General features: G+C 42.6%; 1 protein-coding gene across 1 annotated transcript; it reads right to left on the reverse strand.

Annotated features, from left to right (window-relative positions):
* Window positions 1-3,642: 3,642 nt before the first annotated feature.
* Window positions 3,643-8,382, reverse strand: LOC311144843 (caspase recruitment domain-containing protein 9-like). The gene is made up of 11 exons (XM_084181000.1): window positions 8,161-8,382; window positions 7,761-7,898; window positions 7,022-7,347; window positions 6,645-6,824; window positions 6,088-6,240; window positions 5,618-5,743; window positions 5,101-5,289; window positions 4,634-4,670; window positions 4,336-4,445; window positions 4,036-4,109; window positions 3,643-3,821 (listed from the first exon to the last, which is right to left on the reverse strand). Exons 1-11 carry the CDS (start codon window positions 8,357-8,359, stop codon window positions 3,719-3,721), a joined length of 1,635 nt encoding a protein of 544 aa, XP_084037126.1. The 5' UTR covers window positions 8,360-8,382; the 3' UTR covers window positions 3,643-3,718.
* Window positions 8,383-14,871: the final 6,489 nt, after the last annotated feature.

Consider the following 14,871-nt stretch of genomic DNA (forward strand, 5'->3'; position numbering starts at 1 on the left):
CCCTTTGCCTTGATGACAGCTTTGCACATTCTTGGCATTCTCTCAACCAGCTTCACCTGGAATTATTTCCCACATATGCTGAGCACTTGTTGGCTGCTTTTCCTTCACTCTGCGGTCCAACTCATCACAAACCATCTCAATTGGGTTGAGGTCGGGTGATTGTGGAGGCCAGGTCATCTGATGCAGCACTCCATCACTCTCCTTCTTGGTCAAATAGCCCTTACACAGCCTGGAGGTGTGTTGGGTCATTGTCCTGTTGAAAAACAAATGTTAGTCCCACTAAGCCCAAACCAGATGGGATGGCGTATCACTGCAGAATGCTGTGGTAGCCATGCTGGTTAAGTGTGCCTTGAATTCTAAATAAATCACTGACAGTGTCACCAGCAAAGCACCATCACACCTCCTCCTCCATGCTTCACGGTGGGAACCACACATGCAGAGATCATCCATTCACCTACTCTGCGTCTCACGAAGTCACAGCGGTTGGAACCAAAAATCTCAAATTTGGACCAAAGGACAGATTTCCACTGGTCTAATGTCCATCTCTCATGTTTCTTGGCCCAATAAAACCTCTTCTTCTTATTGGTGTCCTTTAGTAGTGGTTTCTTTGCAGCAATTCGACCATGAAAGTCTGATTCACGCAGTATCCTCTGAACAGTTGATGTTGAGATGTGTTTGTTACCTGAACTCTGTGAAGCATTTATTTGGGCTGCAATCTGAGGTGCAGTTAACTCTAAGGAACTTATCCTCTGCAGCAGAGGTTACTCTGGGTCTTCCTTTCATGTGGCGGTCCTCATGAGAGCCAGTTTCCACATAGCGCTTGATGGTTTCTGCGACTGCACTTGAAGAAACTTTCAAAGATCTTGAAATTTGACTGGATTGACCGGATTGACTGACTTTCATGTCTTAAAGTAATGATGGACTGTCGTTTATCTTCGCTTATTTGAGCTGTTCTTGCCATAATATGGACTTGGTCTTTTACCAAATAGGGCTATCTTCTGTATACCCACCCCTACCCTGTCACAACACAACTTACTGGCTCAAACGCATTAAGAAGGAAAGAAATTCCACAAATTAACTTTTAACAAGACACACCTGTTAATTGAAATGCATTCCAGGTGACTACCTCATGAAGCTGGTTGAGAGAATGCCAAGAGTGTGCAAAGCGGTCATCAAGGCAAAGGTTGGTTGATTTGTTTAACACTTTTTTGGTTACTACATGATTCCATATGTGTTATTTCATAGTTTTGACGTCTTCACTATTATTCTACAATGTAGAAAATAGTAAAAAATTAAGAAAAACCCTGGAATGAGTAGGTGTGTTCAAACTTTTGACTGGTAGTGTATATATATTTATAAACTGGGTGGTTCACGCCCTGAATGCTGATTGGCTGACAGCCGTGATATATCAGGTATATACAGTGGGGAGAACAAGTATTTGATGCACTGCCAATTTTGCAGGTTTTCCTACTTACAAAGCATGTAGAGGTCTGTAATTTTTATCATAGGTACACTTCAAATGTGAGAGACGGAATCTAAAACAAAAATCCAGAAAATCACATTGTATGATTTTTAAGTAATTAATTTGCATTTTATTGCATGACATAAGAATTTGATCACCTACCAACCAGTAAGAATTCCGGCTCTCACAGACCTGTTCGTTTTTTTTAAGAAGCCCTCCTGTTTTCCACTCATTACCTGTATTAACTGCACCTGTTTGAACTCGTTACCTGTATAAAAGACACCTGTCCACACACTCAATCAAACAGACTCCAACCTCTCCACAATGGCCAAGACCAGAGAGCTGTGTAAGGACAACAGGGATAAAATTGTAGCCCTGCACAAGGCTGGGATGGGCTACAGGACAATAGGCAAGCAGCTTGGTGAGAAGGCAACAACTGTTGGCGCAATTATTAGAAAATGGAAGAAGTTCAAGATGACGGTCAATCACCCTTGGTCTGGGGCTCCATGCAAGATCTCACCTCGTGGGGCATCAATGATCATGAGGAAGGTGAGGGATCAGCCCAGAACTATACGGCAGGACCTGGTCAATGACCTGAAGAGAGCTGGGACCACAGTCTCAAAGAAAACCTTTAGTAACACACTACGCCGTCATGGATTAAAATCCTGCAGTGCACTCAAGGTCCCCCTGCTCAAGTCAGCGCATGTCCAGGCCCGTCTGAAGTTTGCCAATGACCATCTGGATGATCCAGAGGAGGAATGGGAGAAGGTCAAGTGGTCTGATGAGACAAAAATAGAGCTTTTTGGTCTAAACTCCACTCGCCGTGTTTGGAGGAGGAAGAAGGACGAGTACAACCCCAAGAACACCATCCCAACCGTGAAGCATGGAGGAGAAAACATCATTCTTTGGGGATGCTTTTCTGCAAAGGGGACAGGACGACTGCACCGTATTGAGGGGAGGATGGATGGGGCCATGTATCGCGAGATCTTGGCCAACAACCTCCTTCCCTCAGTAAGAGCATTGAAGATGGGTCGTGGCTGGGTCTTCCAGCATGACAACGACCCGAAACACACAGCCAGGGCAACTAAGGTGTGGCTCCGTAAGAAGAATCTCAAGGTCCTGGAGTGGCCTAGCGAGTCTCCAGACCTGAACCCAATAGAACATCTTTGGAGGGAGCTGAAAGTCCGTATTGCCCAGCGACAGCCCCGAAACCTGCTTTTCTGATGTATCAAATACTTATGTCATGCAATAAAATGCAAATTATTTACTTGAAAATCATACAAATGTGATTTTCTGGATTTTTGTTTTAGATTCCGTCTCTCACAGTTGAAGTGTACATATGATAAAAATTACAGACCTCTACATGCTTTGTAAGTAGGAAAACCTGCAAAATCGGCAGCGTATCAAATACTTGTTCTCCCCACTGTATATATTTGGAACTCAGTCGGGGTCTCAACTTACTGTTGAGAGTTATAATTTTGAAATGTGTTATAAAATTGCTCAATTTTCTCTACACCCCATGGCAAAATGTGTAGAATTGCAGGAATATTTAGAATGGCAGGAAATTAACTACTCAAATGGATTAGGCAACAAAGACATTCTTAGGGCCCCTAAAAGGCTAGTGCCGGCTCTGACTGCATGTGTGGGTGTGGATGTGGGTACGCAGACCCACGAGCCACTGCAGCCCCTCATGATGAGTTCAGTTTTTTTGTGGCCCCCACCACCATCAAAGTTGCTCATCCCTGCTCCACGTTATGGGGGCTCCGTTTGCAACATTTGTGAAAACATTTTATTCCGTGACACGAAATGCAAACATTGCAACTTTTTTTGTCCATAAATTCCAAATAGTGTCTGCATTTTGTACACAAAGTGCAAGTGAGTACCACACCTCTTTACCAAAGATTTCTATACAAATAGTAGCTTTACTTTTCTTTGCCTTTCATTATCCCCACTTTCCTCTGCTTTTGCATTTCTTCTAAAATGCACATACAAGCAAAGACATTAGAGGAAGGTTTTGAAACTGTCTCTGGTACAAGTAACTTGCATAGAGAAACACATTCATCATGCAGTCATGGTTCAAAATATTACAATTTTATTAGAAAAATACAAAGATTAAACATATTCATAATATCAACAAAATGATTATTTCAATTGATTTAATAATTCTATTTTTTTTGTTTAAGAATGTAAACTAGCCTATGTGTCTGAATGACCTTGCCATGCCACCCAGCCCGTCCTCTGTTCCCCCTCTCTCAGTCACATCCCATCCGTGTCAGTGTTGCCACTTCCACTGCTGTTGTCTAGGACACAAGGTGTGTGTTCCTTGCATGTGGCCTTTGACCTCCTAAGGGCACGTTTCCTGTTGTTGAATAATGAAATTATTATTAACATTTTACAAAGAACAAGGTAACATAAGCAGCATAAATCAAGTCCCTTTACCACACCAAAATCACTCCCATACATAACCCATAGCAGGGCATAGCAGTTTACCCCTATGGAGACAATCTATGACAAAATACAGATACTGCGTTTTCAACAAATGTTCTCTGAAACATATAAACTAAGTTGCCAACCTTCTGTAGTAGAAGTTACACCTCGATCTGGGCTTGCTGCAGCCTAAGAGTTCATCCACTGATAGAGCTCTTTCCTGGCACATGAAACAAAGCAAAATACATTTACAATACACATTAATCATTAACTTCATATCGGTTTCCTTTTTAACTGCAACAAATTTCTCTAGGAGCTAAAAAGGTTATGTGTGTTCCATCCAGATAGAGAGAAGTGAGTTCAGTTGAAACAACTACTGATAAGTGGTTTGTTATATAATAAGAAAACCTCAACTAGTCAAGAGATAAACAATTGAAGGTACTTACTGCTGAGATATTCTCTTCCCTGGACCCTCCTGCACACAACGGGTGGTCTTGCGAAGCAATGCACACATCATACTCCCCTGATGTCTGACTTTGCAGCTCCACACTACTAGCTGTGATTTTTAAAACATGTTTTAAAGTAGCTAACAACATAGAATGCTAGGATTTCAAAAAGCATGGTAAAATCACATCTTAAGCTAAGCTTATGATTAGCCTGAACACAAAAACGAGAACTTTTCAGATTGTTATTGAATATATTTTTTGGGTGATGATTATTTGTCACTTATCATAGATTTCTTGCCTTTGTCTCTGCAGTCTTCCTCACTAGTCTGGCTTTTCTGTGGCAGAGAACACACAAAAAGAGCACACTCAATCTAACGTGGGTTGGAGAGACAGAAAAACACATGAGTTGCCAAAGCAGAAACACAGAGGTCAAAAGTAGAAGTAGAATTATTCCGATCCTTGAACGTTGCAAACGTAATAATACTGCATGGACTAATTTGTTATAAATCAGGAAGCAAATTATATTTACAATCTCTGCAAGGAACCATCCTCAAAGTCTGACGTCTGAGAGTGAAATATGTTAATTAATATAAATATGTTTCCAAAATCAATAGGCTATCCTAGGCTATCCTTTCAAACAAAATCGACGGAAACAATTAATGGAGAGAGAATCTGAGAAGCTTGCAATTCAGTGATTCTGGTAACATTCTATGTTTGAATTAAAACAGATCTTAAATGGAAGTGGTTGCTGGAACCCATTCTCACATCATGTGGGGAGCAGGTGTGTGTGTGAAGCCTGGTCTGTAGTGCCATAACCTCTCCCTCAGTCCGGAACAACTGGACCTGCAGCTCATCACAAAGCTCACCCAGCTCCCGAATCTGCTTCCGGTACTGGTCCTTATCCTGGAGGCTCAGGCAATTCTCCTGGTGGTACTCCTCTCGTGAGGCGATGGCCTATCACAACAATCGAGGAAAGACTAAACAGATGCTTTGGTTTGCTTTGCTGTAGTGGTTTATATCAAAACAGATGGCAAGTGTGGTTGGATGAGCATCTGATCACAACCACGCAGATAGTCAATTATTTAATTTGAATCAAATAGAAGTCAACTCTTTTGGATCAAATAAAAATAAGCACTAAGGGACGAATCTTAACCTCCACTTGAATTTTCACTTATTCATGCATTGAAGTCAATGGGAGACAAAGTGAAAGGAGAAGTTAGGATTTGCCCGCAAGCCAGTGAAGTCCTAGAATGACACAGTCCTAGAATCACACCATGTTCACCTTGTCTCTCTCCCTGATAACCTCATCCATCTGTTTCAGGATTTCCTCCAGTCGGTCACGATACATTTTGGCATCCTTCTTCAATGTTATGCATTTCAAGTCAAGAACCTCGTTCGCTTCCAAGTACTGCAAGAATAAATCAAACCTATGTATTACAATTGGAACAATAGAACTTGCCACATCATGGGGAAAACCAACTTGCACAATTGAACACACAGGCAGCGATTCCAATGAATGAGGAACAAGCTTGGGCAGATGACAAAAATAAGGAAATATATGAATTCCGATGCTCAGGATCAGCATTTTTAAGGAAATAATAAAATATGTGTCATAACTTTTGAGGTCCTCTTGCACCTGTGTTGAAAGAGCAGTTGAATAGTTTTTATTTAAGAAATGCTATATAATCAGTAGTCTTCTCTAGAACTAATCCGAAACAGTGCTCAGTGTTGTGGAAAACAAGAGATGTATACCCTATTCTGCCATGCCTCAGCATCGTGCAGATCTCTGCGCAGGGTGTAGATGTTGTTTACCAGCTCCTGGTGCTGAGCCTGAGAGTGCTGCTTGTAGTCCTCTAAACTCTCAGTGCTCAGCCTCTCTTGATCCAAGGGGGCTGGAGCTGTCCCCTGCTGGAACATACAGATGAATCCTGTCACACTACTCACTCAAGTCAATAATTTTATCACACTACTGTACCGGCCTGAACCGTACTGTGCCGATTCAGATACTTTCTTTTCACGTTGTCCTTTTCAGCAGAGTTCCCTCAAACTATAGTAGATGCGTAACCAAGCCAGCACAGTACAGCTCTGCTCAGCTCAGCACAACTCGGCTCAGAAGTGCCAAAAGGGTACAATTGTGCATCAGAAAAAAATCACATGTACTTTATTTGCTTTTTTTTTTTTTTGCGGTGCACAAAATGCCACTCCTAGCTGTTATTCCAAAATGTGTCCAGTGCAGCGCAGTGTCCTTTATATTTCACTGCATATCCAAACATTTGTTGAGAAATTATCGCTGAAGAGATCAAACGTACCTGAGCAGAAGTTTCCAGATCCTGGATGCGTGCTGTGAGCAGATCATTCTCTCTCTGGAGCTGCCACATCATGTCCTGACTGGGTCTCTGCTCCATGGCGTTCTTCAGTTTCACAGTTCGCTTGCGTTGAATTTTCGAGTCGCTCTCTGCGTTCATCAGGCAGTGCTTCAGCTTCTCTATCTATTAATCAATAAAAATCTCAAAAACTGTTGTCGCTGTTGCTGATTGAGTTTGTGCTGTTTTCTAACAAATGTGTCAACATGTCTGACAGCAGAGGACTTCCTATACTGAAAATGTAAACCAATAGCCATTGCTTTTGTCGTAAGTTGTTGGGTTTGGGTTTGTCAGAGCTGCAACCCCCTCTCTCCCCATCTCACCTCCAGCTGCAGATCACGGTTGGACATGAGGGCACTGTTCTTCTCTTCGCTCAGCTTGGTCACATTGTGCATCAGGCTGTACTTCTCGTCCTTCAGGTGGTGCACCTCCTCCCACAGACGTTCCCTCTCCTCCCGCATACGCTGCACGCGCTCCTGCTGCTTCCGCAGCTCCCTCTCCCTAACCTGCTGTTGCCGACCAGCATCCTCCTGCGCGGCTGCAGCCGCAGCGGCCTCTTGTCTGCGCCGGCGTTCCTCCTGCAGTCCCTTCTGCAGGCGGGTGACCTCATTCATCAAGAACTGAGTCAGTCCTGACTCACCCACCGTGTCTATGATGTCAGAGAGAGGACAGTATGTTATGCAGTGGAGGCTGAGGGGAGGACGGCTCATAATAATGACTGGAACGGAGTATATGGAATGGCATCAAACACATGGAAACCAGTATGAAAAATGTATGCACTAACTGTAAGTCGCTCTGGATAAGAGCGTCTGCTAAAATGACTAAAATGTAAATGTAAAATGTATTTGATATTATTCCGCTCCAGCCATTACCACGAGCCCGTCCTCCCCAAGGTGCACCAACCTCCTGTGATGTTATATTATGGTCAAATCCATTGTCACAGTCAGACATCGGCACTTTGAAGGATCTGAGCAATCAATTAAACTCATAACTTACAAAAATACATAAAAGCTTGAATGGAAAATACACTTTTCCACAGAAAGATGGTTTATAGCTACTCACCAACTAGTATAGAGAAGACCCGGGCAGGTTCTTTGCCAGTAATTTTTTGATACAGTTGAGGATAATCCAGCTCCAAGCTCTCGAGGAATGCCACATAGCCTTTGCGTCCAGTTCTTTGAAGAATATCCAATAGTGCACCTGTGAGCATGGATCTGAGGTTTAAAAGTAAGGTATGGACATACATTTCAGGAGATTGTGGGCACATTCCAGATTATCTTTATTTAGCAGATTATCACATCTCTCAACAGCTGGATTGATATATATATAGCAATCTTCTGAGATGTGCAATGCAATTGCAATAAAGATGACCTGGAATACAACGTAATTGTTGTAGTTCAAAGTAAAAAGTGGAACACTTAACCGTTTGCTCAATAACCTGAAATAGAAGACAGTGCCTTACCTACTTTGCGTCGGCGGATGACCAGATTGGGGTCATTGAATATCTGCTCCTCATCATCACTGCCTAGCACCTTGCACTGCCGAAGGTAGGGAGTGATTCTTGACGGCTCAATGGTCTTTATCAGCAGCAGTCTGTATTCTTCCAGCTGGACCCAGCACTCCTCATCCTCCATATCTGACACACTCTGACTGTCAGTCATGGTTGTCTCCGAGTCCCTGCTGGTCCACTAACTCCTTCACTAAGGGTTTATCAATTTGGAGCAAACTCTATCTGTTAAAGTGTCTACAATCCAAATGTGGAACTGTTATGTGGAACTGCTCTTTTATGACGCAAGAGTCAAGTTCCTTTTTGTAGAAGTTATTTCAGTTTTTCCATTTCCCCCATTTCACAAGCATTTGTGCTGAGACACCTTCACTATTAAATGTTTAATAGTGAAAGTGTAACAACAGTAGTGAGTTGTTGAAAAGTTGTGAATAATCAACCTACCAACATATGTTCCTTTTTTCCTAATAAGCCAACACAGAATTATGAAATGATTAGAATGATAGTATTGGTAGGGACATCTGCAGTTACTCACTCTCTTCTTTAATGACTTTGAGACAATGACTGATTCCCTCAATCATTTCCTTCCCTCTTGTTTGTTGCTAAAACAGTTCTGTTGATAAAACGACTTGATTACTCTAGTTTTGAAAGTTAAGGTAAAATTATGTATTTTCTTCATTGTAAATAATATTCAAAACAGGTTACTCACTGAGTATTGACTAGTTTATATACACTCGATATAATATTAAGACATTTCTTAACTAGGATTGCAAAATTCCAGTAACTTTCCCAAAATCCCAGGTTTTCCAGAAATCCTGGTAAGAGAATGCCGGATTTCCTGCTTATTCCATACTGATCCCGGGGATATTTCAGCCAGAATTCTGGGAAAGTTACCAGAATTTTCCATCACTATTAACTCATGAACTGCACAATTCCTAGTTTTAGGCTAATAAACTTTTGCATCCTGGCTAAAAAAACATTTGTTCACGGGCAGAGAGGTGTTCCCCTTTGAGGACAAACTTTGACCACAATTAAACCACACTGCCAGATTATAATGAGTGTTATAAACCGGGTGGTTCGAGGCCTGAATGCTGATTGGCTGAAAGCCGTAGTATATCAGACCATATACCATGGGTATGACAAACAATTACTATTTACTGGTCAAATTACAATGGTAACAAGTTTATAATATCAATAAGGCACTTTGGGGGGTTGTGGTATATCGCCAGTGCATTCGGAAAGTATTCAGACCCCTTGACTTTTTCCACATTTTGTTACGTTACAGCCTTATTCTAAAATGGATTACACACAATACCCCATATTGACAAAGCGAAAACCGTTTTTTATAAATGTTTGCAAATTTATAAAAAAACAAACAGAAATACATTACTTACATAGGTATTCAGACCCTTTGCTATGACACTCAAAATTGATCTCAGGTGCATCCTGTTTCCATTGATCATCCTTGAGCTGTTTCTACAACTTGATTGTAGTCCACCTGTGGTAAATTCAATTGATTGGACATGATTTGGAAAGGCACACGCCTGTCTACAGTACCATGGCTAAAGGCTATATCCAGGTACTTTGCATATACCACCTCCTTGGGCCTTATTGCTTAATAATAGTATTTTTTGCACAGATTTAAACTACACTGAACAAAAATATAAATGCAACATGTAAAGTGTTGGTCCATGTTTCATGAGCTGAAATAAAATATCCCAGATATGTTCCATACACACAAAAAGCATTTCTTTCAAATGTTGTCCACAAATTTGTTTACATCCCCGTTAGTGAGCATTTCTGCTTTGCCAAAATAATCCATCCACTTGACAGGTGTGGCATATCAAGAAGCTGATTAAATGGCATGATCATTACACAAGTGCACCTTGTGCTGGGGACAATAAAAGGCCACTCTAAAATGTGCAGTTTTGTCACACAACACAATGCCACAGATGTCTCAAGTTTTGAGGGCGTGTGCAATTGGCATGCTGACTGCAGGAATGTCCACCAGAGCTGTTGCCAGAGAATCATATGTTAATTTATCAACAACAATACGCCTCCAACGTCGTTTTAGAGAATTTGGCAGTAAGTCCAACCGGCCTCACAACCGCAGACCATGTGTATGGCATCGTATGGGCGAGTGGTTTGCTGATGTCAACGTTGTGAACAGAGTGCCTCATGGTGGCGGTGGGGTTATGATATGGGCAGGCATAAACTATGGACAAACACAACTGCATTTTATTGATGGCAATTTAAATACACAGAGATACCGTGACGAGATTCTGAGGCCCATTGTCATGCCACTCATCCGCCGTCATCACCTCGTTTCATGATAATGCACGGCCCCATGTCGCAAGGATCTGTACACAATTCCTGGAAGCTGAAAATGTCCCAGTTCTTCCATGGCCTGCATACTCACCAGACATGTCACCCATTGAGCATGTTTGGGATGATCTGGATCGACATGTACGACAGCGTGTTCCAGTTCCCGCCAACATCCAGCAACTTCGCACAGCCATTGAAGAGGAGTGGGACAACATTCCACAGGCCACAATCAACAGCCTTATCAACTCTATGCAAAGGAGATGTGTCACGGTGCATGAGGCAAATGGTGGTCACACCAGATACTGACTGGTTTTCTGATCCACGCCCCTACTTTTTTTTTAAGGTATCTGTGACCAACAGATGCATATCTGTATTCCCAGTCATGAGAAATCCATAGATTAGGGCCTAATGAATTTATTTAAATTGACTGATTTTCTTTATGAACTGTAACTCAGTAAAATCTTTGACATTTTTGCATGTTGCATTTATTTTTGTTCAGTATATTATGCACCATGTTAATGTCACCAAGTATATAGACTGTGATCTGCAAAAATATTGTTGAGGGTCAACCTGAGCCAACTGCTATGAAGATCCATCCAGACATTTATTTTTAAATAAGTAGAATGATTTATTACAAAATATATACAGGTCAACACAATACTTTCTCTTTTCACAATATGTATATGAATAATTAAATTATTAACAAAAACAAGTACAAATATGAACCATTAGTTTAGTGCAGTGGTCACCAACTGGTCGATTGCGATCTCCAAGGCATTCCTAGTTGAACACCAAACATTTCTGTAAAAAAACCAACAATAAAGCCATGCGTTCTTATATTCTATATTTTTTGAATTCGCACTGTTGGCAGTAGGTGCACTTGATTCAGCAACCCTAGCGCGTGGAAGAGTGTTCCCATTATGAACAATTTCATGTGTCTGAAGGTAGAGCAAATCATGTGAACTTATAGGCCAATCAGATAGGTCAGATCACCATGTCTGCACAGTTTCCTTGCGCCATAGACTGTAAAAAGAAGCCTCGAACGCACAGCAAAGTTGATATTGTGATTTCAAAACTTTTAAAACCATGACTAGAGACTCAACGAATACAGCAAAGAGCTGCTGTTTTTATCAGTAACTTCATGTTTAAAGTTGTTATTCAGCGCTGTCAACACTTTGTTCAACACTTTTATAAGCCAGAAAATGCACATTCTCCCTACTACCACTCACGCTACAATCAGCACAGCAGCCGCAAGAATGAGTAGAGCAAAGCGTTCCGATAAGCTTGTGTAGTTATTATTAGCGGCTTGTCTTTTTTTAACATTGAGGAATATTTCACTTTTTCTGGTCATAGGAGTAACAACATGAATTAGTGCACGAGGCAAAAATAATGCAGTGCGACTTGTTTTGCCATCAGCTGGAAGACTGTCCCCTTTTATCAGCAGAGGATGGGAGAGCCGACAGATGGTGAGTTGGGTGAGAGGAAGCCTCACAGCTTCTCCCTCCCCTCAGACTGACCATCAGATGCAGGCCATCAGTCCAGTAAAAAAAATAAAAGCAAATTATTATGTTCACTCAGCTGTGCCTCACAAGTAATACAACAAATTATCTATTACCAGTGTGATCATACACCAAATGTTTTATATATATGCACTACCAGTCAAACGTTTGGACACACCTACTCATTCAAGGGTTTTTCTTTATTTGTACTATTTTCTACATTGTAGAATAATAGTGAATATATCAAAACTATGAAATAACACATATGGAATCATGTAGTAACCAAAATCTAAATATATTTTATATTTGAGATTCTTCAAATAGCCACCCTTTGCCTTGATGACAGCTTTACACACTTGGCATTCTTTCAACCATCTTCATGAGGAATGCTTTTCCAACAGTCTTGAAGGAGTTCCCACATATGCTGAGCACTTGTTGGCCGCTTTTCCTTCACTCTGCGGTCCAACTCATCCCAAACCATCTCAATTGGGTTGAGGTCGGGTGATTGTGGAGGCCAGGTCATCTGATGCAGCACTCCATCACTCTCCTTCTTGGTCAAATAGCCCTTACACAGCCTGGAGGTGTGTTTTCGGTCATTGTCCTGTTGAAAAACAAATGATAGTCCCACTAAGCGCAAACCAGATGGGATGGCGTATCGCTGCAGAATGCTGTGGTAGCCATGCAGGTTAAGTGTGCCTCGAATTCTAAATAAATCACAGACAGTGTCACCAGAAAAGCACCCCCACACCATCACACCTCCTCCTCCATGCTTCACGGTGGGACCCACACATGCTGAGCTCATCCGTTCACCTACTCTGCATATCACAAAGACACAGTGGGTGTGTCCAAACCTTTGACTGGTACTGTGTGTGTGTGTGTGTGTTTTATATATATATATATATATATATATACAGTGGGGAGAACAAGTATTTGATACACTGCCGATTTTGCAGGTTTTCCTACTTACAAAGCATGTAGAGGTCTGTAATTTTTATCATAGGTACACTTCAACTGTGAGAGACGGAATCTAAAACAAAAATCCAGAAAATCACATTGTATGATTTTTAAGTAATTAATTTGCATTTTATTGCATGACATAAGTATTTGATACATCAGAAAAGCAGAACTTAATATTTGGCACAGAAACCTTTGTTTGCAATTACACAGATCATACGTTTCCTGTAGGTCTTGACCAGGTTTGCACACACTGCAGCAGGGATTTTGGCCCACTCCTCCATACAGACCTTCTCCAGATCCTTCAGGTTTCGGGGCTGTCGATGGGCAATACAGACTTTCAGCTCCCTCCAAAGATTTTCTATTGGGTTCAGGTCTGGAGACTGGCTAGGCCACTCCAGTACCTTGAGATGCTTCTTACGGAGCCACTCCTTAGTTGCCCTGGCTGTGTGTTTCGGGTCGTTGTCATGCTGGAAGACCCAGCCACGACCAATCTTCAATGCTCTTACTGAGGGAAGGAGGTTGTTGGCCAAGATCTCCTCCCAGACCTGTACTAAAGCATCCGCCAACTCCTGGACAGTCTGTGGTGCAACGTGGCGTTGGTGGATGGAGCGAGACATGATGTCCCAGATGTGCTCAATTGGATTCAGGTCTGGGGAACGGGCGGGCCAGTCCATAGCATCAATGCCTTCCTCTTGCAGGAACTGCTGACACACTCCAGCCACATGAGGTCTAGCATTGTCTTGCATTAGGAGGAACCCAGGGCCAACCGCACCAGCATATGGTCTCACAAGGGGTCTGAGGATCTCATCTCGGTACCTAATGGCAGTCAGGCTACCTCTGGCGAGCACATGGAGGGCTGTGCGGCCCCCCAAAGAAATGCCACCCCACACCATGACTGACCCACCGCCAAACCGGTCATGCTGGAGGATGTTGCAGGCAGCAGAACGTTCTCCACAGCGTCTCCAGACTGTCACATGTGCTCAGTGTGAACCTGCTTTCATCTGAGAAGAGCACAGGGCGCCAGTGGCGAATTTGCCAATCTTGGTGTTCTCTGGCAAATGCCAAACGTCGTGCACGGTGTTGGGCTGTAAGCACAACCCCCACCTGTGGACGTCAGGCTCTCATACCACCCTCAATGAGTCTGTTTCTGACCGTTTGAGCAGACACATGCACATTTGTGGCCTGCTGGAGGTCATATTGCAGGGCTCTGGCAGTGCTCCTCCTGCTCCTCCTTGCACAAAGGCGGAGGAAGCAGTCCTGCTGCTGGGTTGTTGCCCTCCTACGGCCTCCTCCACGTCTCCTGATGTACTGGCCTGTCTCCTGGTAGCGCCTCCATGCTCTGGACACTACGCTGACAGACACAGCAAACCTTCTTGCCACAGCTCGCATTGATGTGCCATCCTGGATGAGCTGCACTACCTGAGCCACTTATGTGGGTTGTAGACTCCGTCTCATGCTACCACTAGAGTGAAAGCACCGCCAGCATTCAAAAGTGACCAAAACATCAGCCAGGAAGCATAGGAACTGAGAAGTGGTCTGTGGTCACCACCTGCAAAACCAGTCCTTTATTGGGGGTGTCTTGCTAATTGCCTATAATTTCCACCTGTTGTCTATTCCATTTGCACAACAACATGTGAAATGTATTGTCAATCAGTGTTGCTTCCTAAGTGGACAGTTTGATTTCACAGAAGTGTGATTGAGTTACATTGTGTTGTTTAAGTGTTCCCTTTATTTTTTTGAGCAGTGTATATACACACAGTGAGGGAAAAAAGTATTTGATCCCCCTCTGCAAAACATGACTTAGTACTTGGTGGAAAAACCCTTGTTGGCAATCACAGAGGTCAGACGTTTCTTGTAGTTGGCCACCAGGTTTGCACACATCTCAGGA

Source organism: Coregonus lavaretus, assembly GCF_964263955.1.
Source record: "Coregonus lavaretus genome assembly, chromosome: 17".
NCBI classification, from domain to species: Eukaryota; Metazoa; Chordata; class Actinopteri; order Salmoniformes; family Salmonidae; genus Coregonus; species Coregonus lavaretus.

Bases quoted from the DNA above. Each gene is read 5' to 3' on its own strand.
- LOC311144843 (XM_084181000.1), bottom strand. From the start codon at position 8,359: ATGACTGACAGTCAGAGTGTGTCAGATATGGAGGATGAGGAGTGCTGG. The intron at 6,241-6,644 runs GTACGTTTGATC...ATGTTCCAGCAG, and splicing joins ATCTGGAAACTTCTGCTCAG to GGGACAGCTCCAGCCCCCTT. The intron at 5,290-5,617 runs GTGAACATGGTG...TTGTTGTGATAG, and splicing joins TTATCAGGGAGAGAGACAAG to GCCATCGCCTCACGAGAGGA.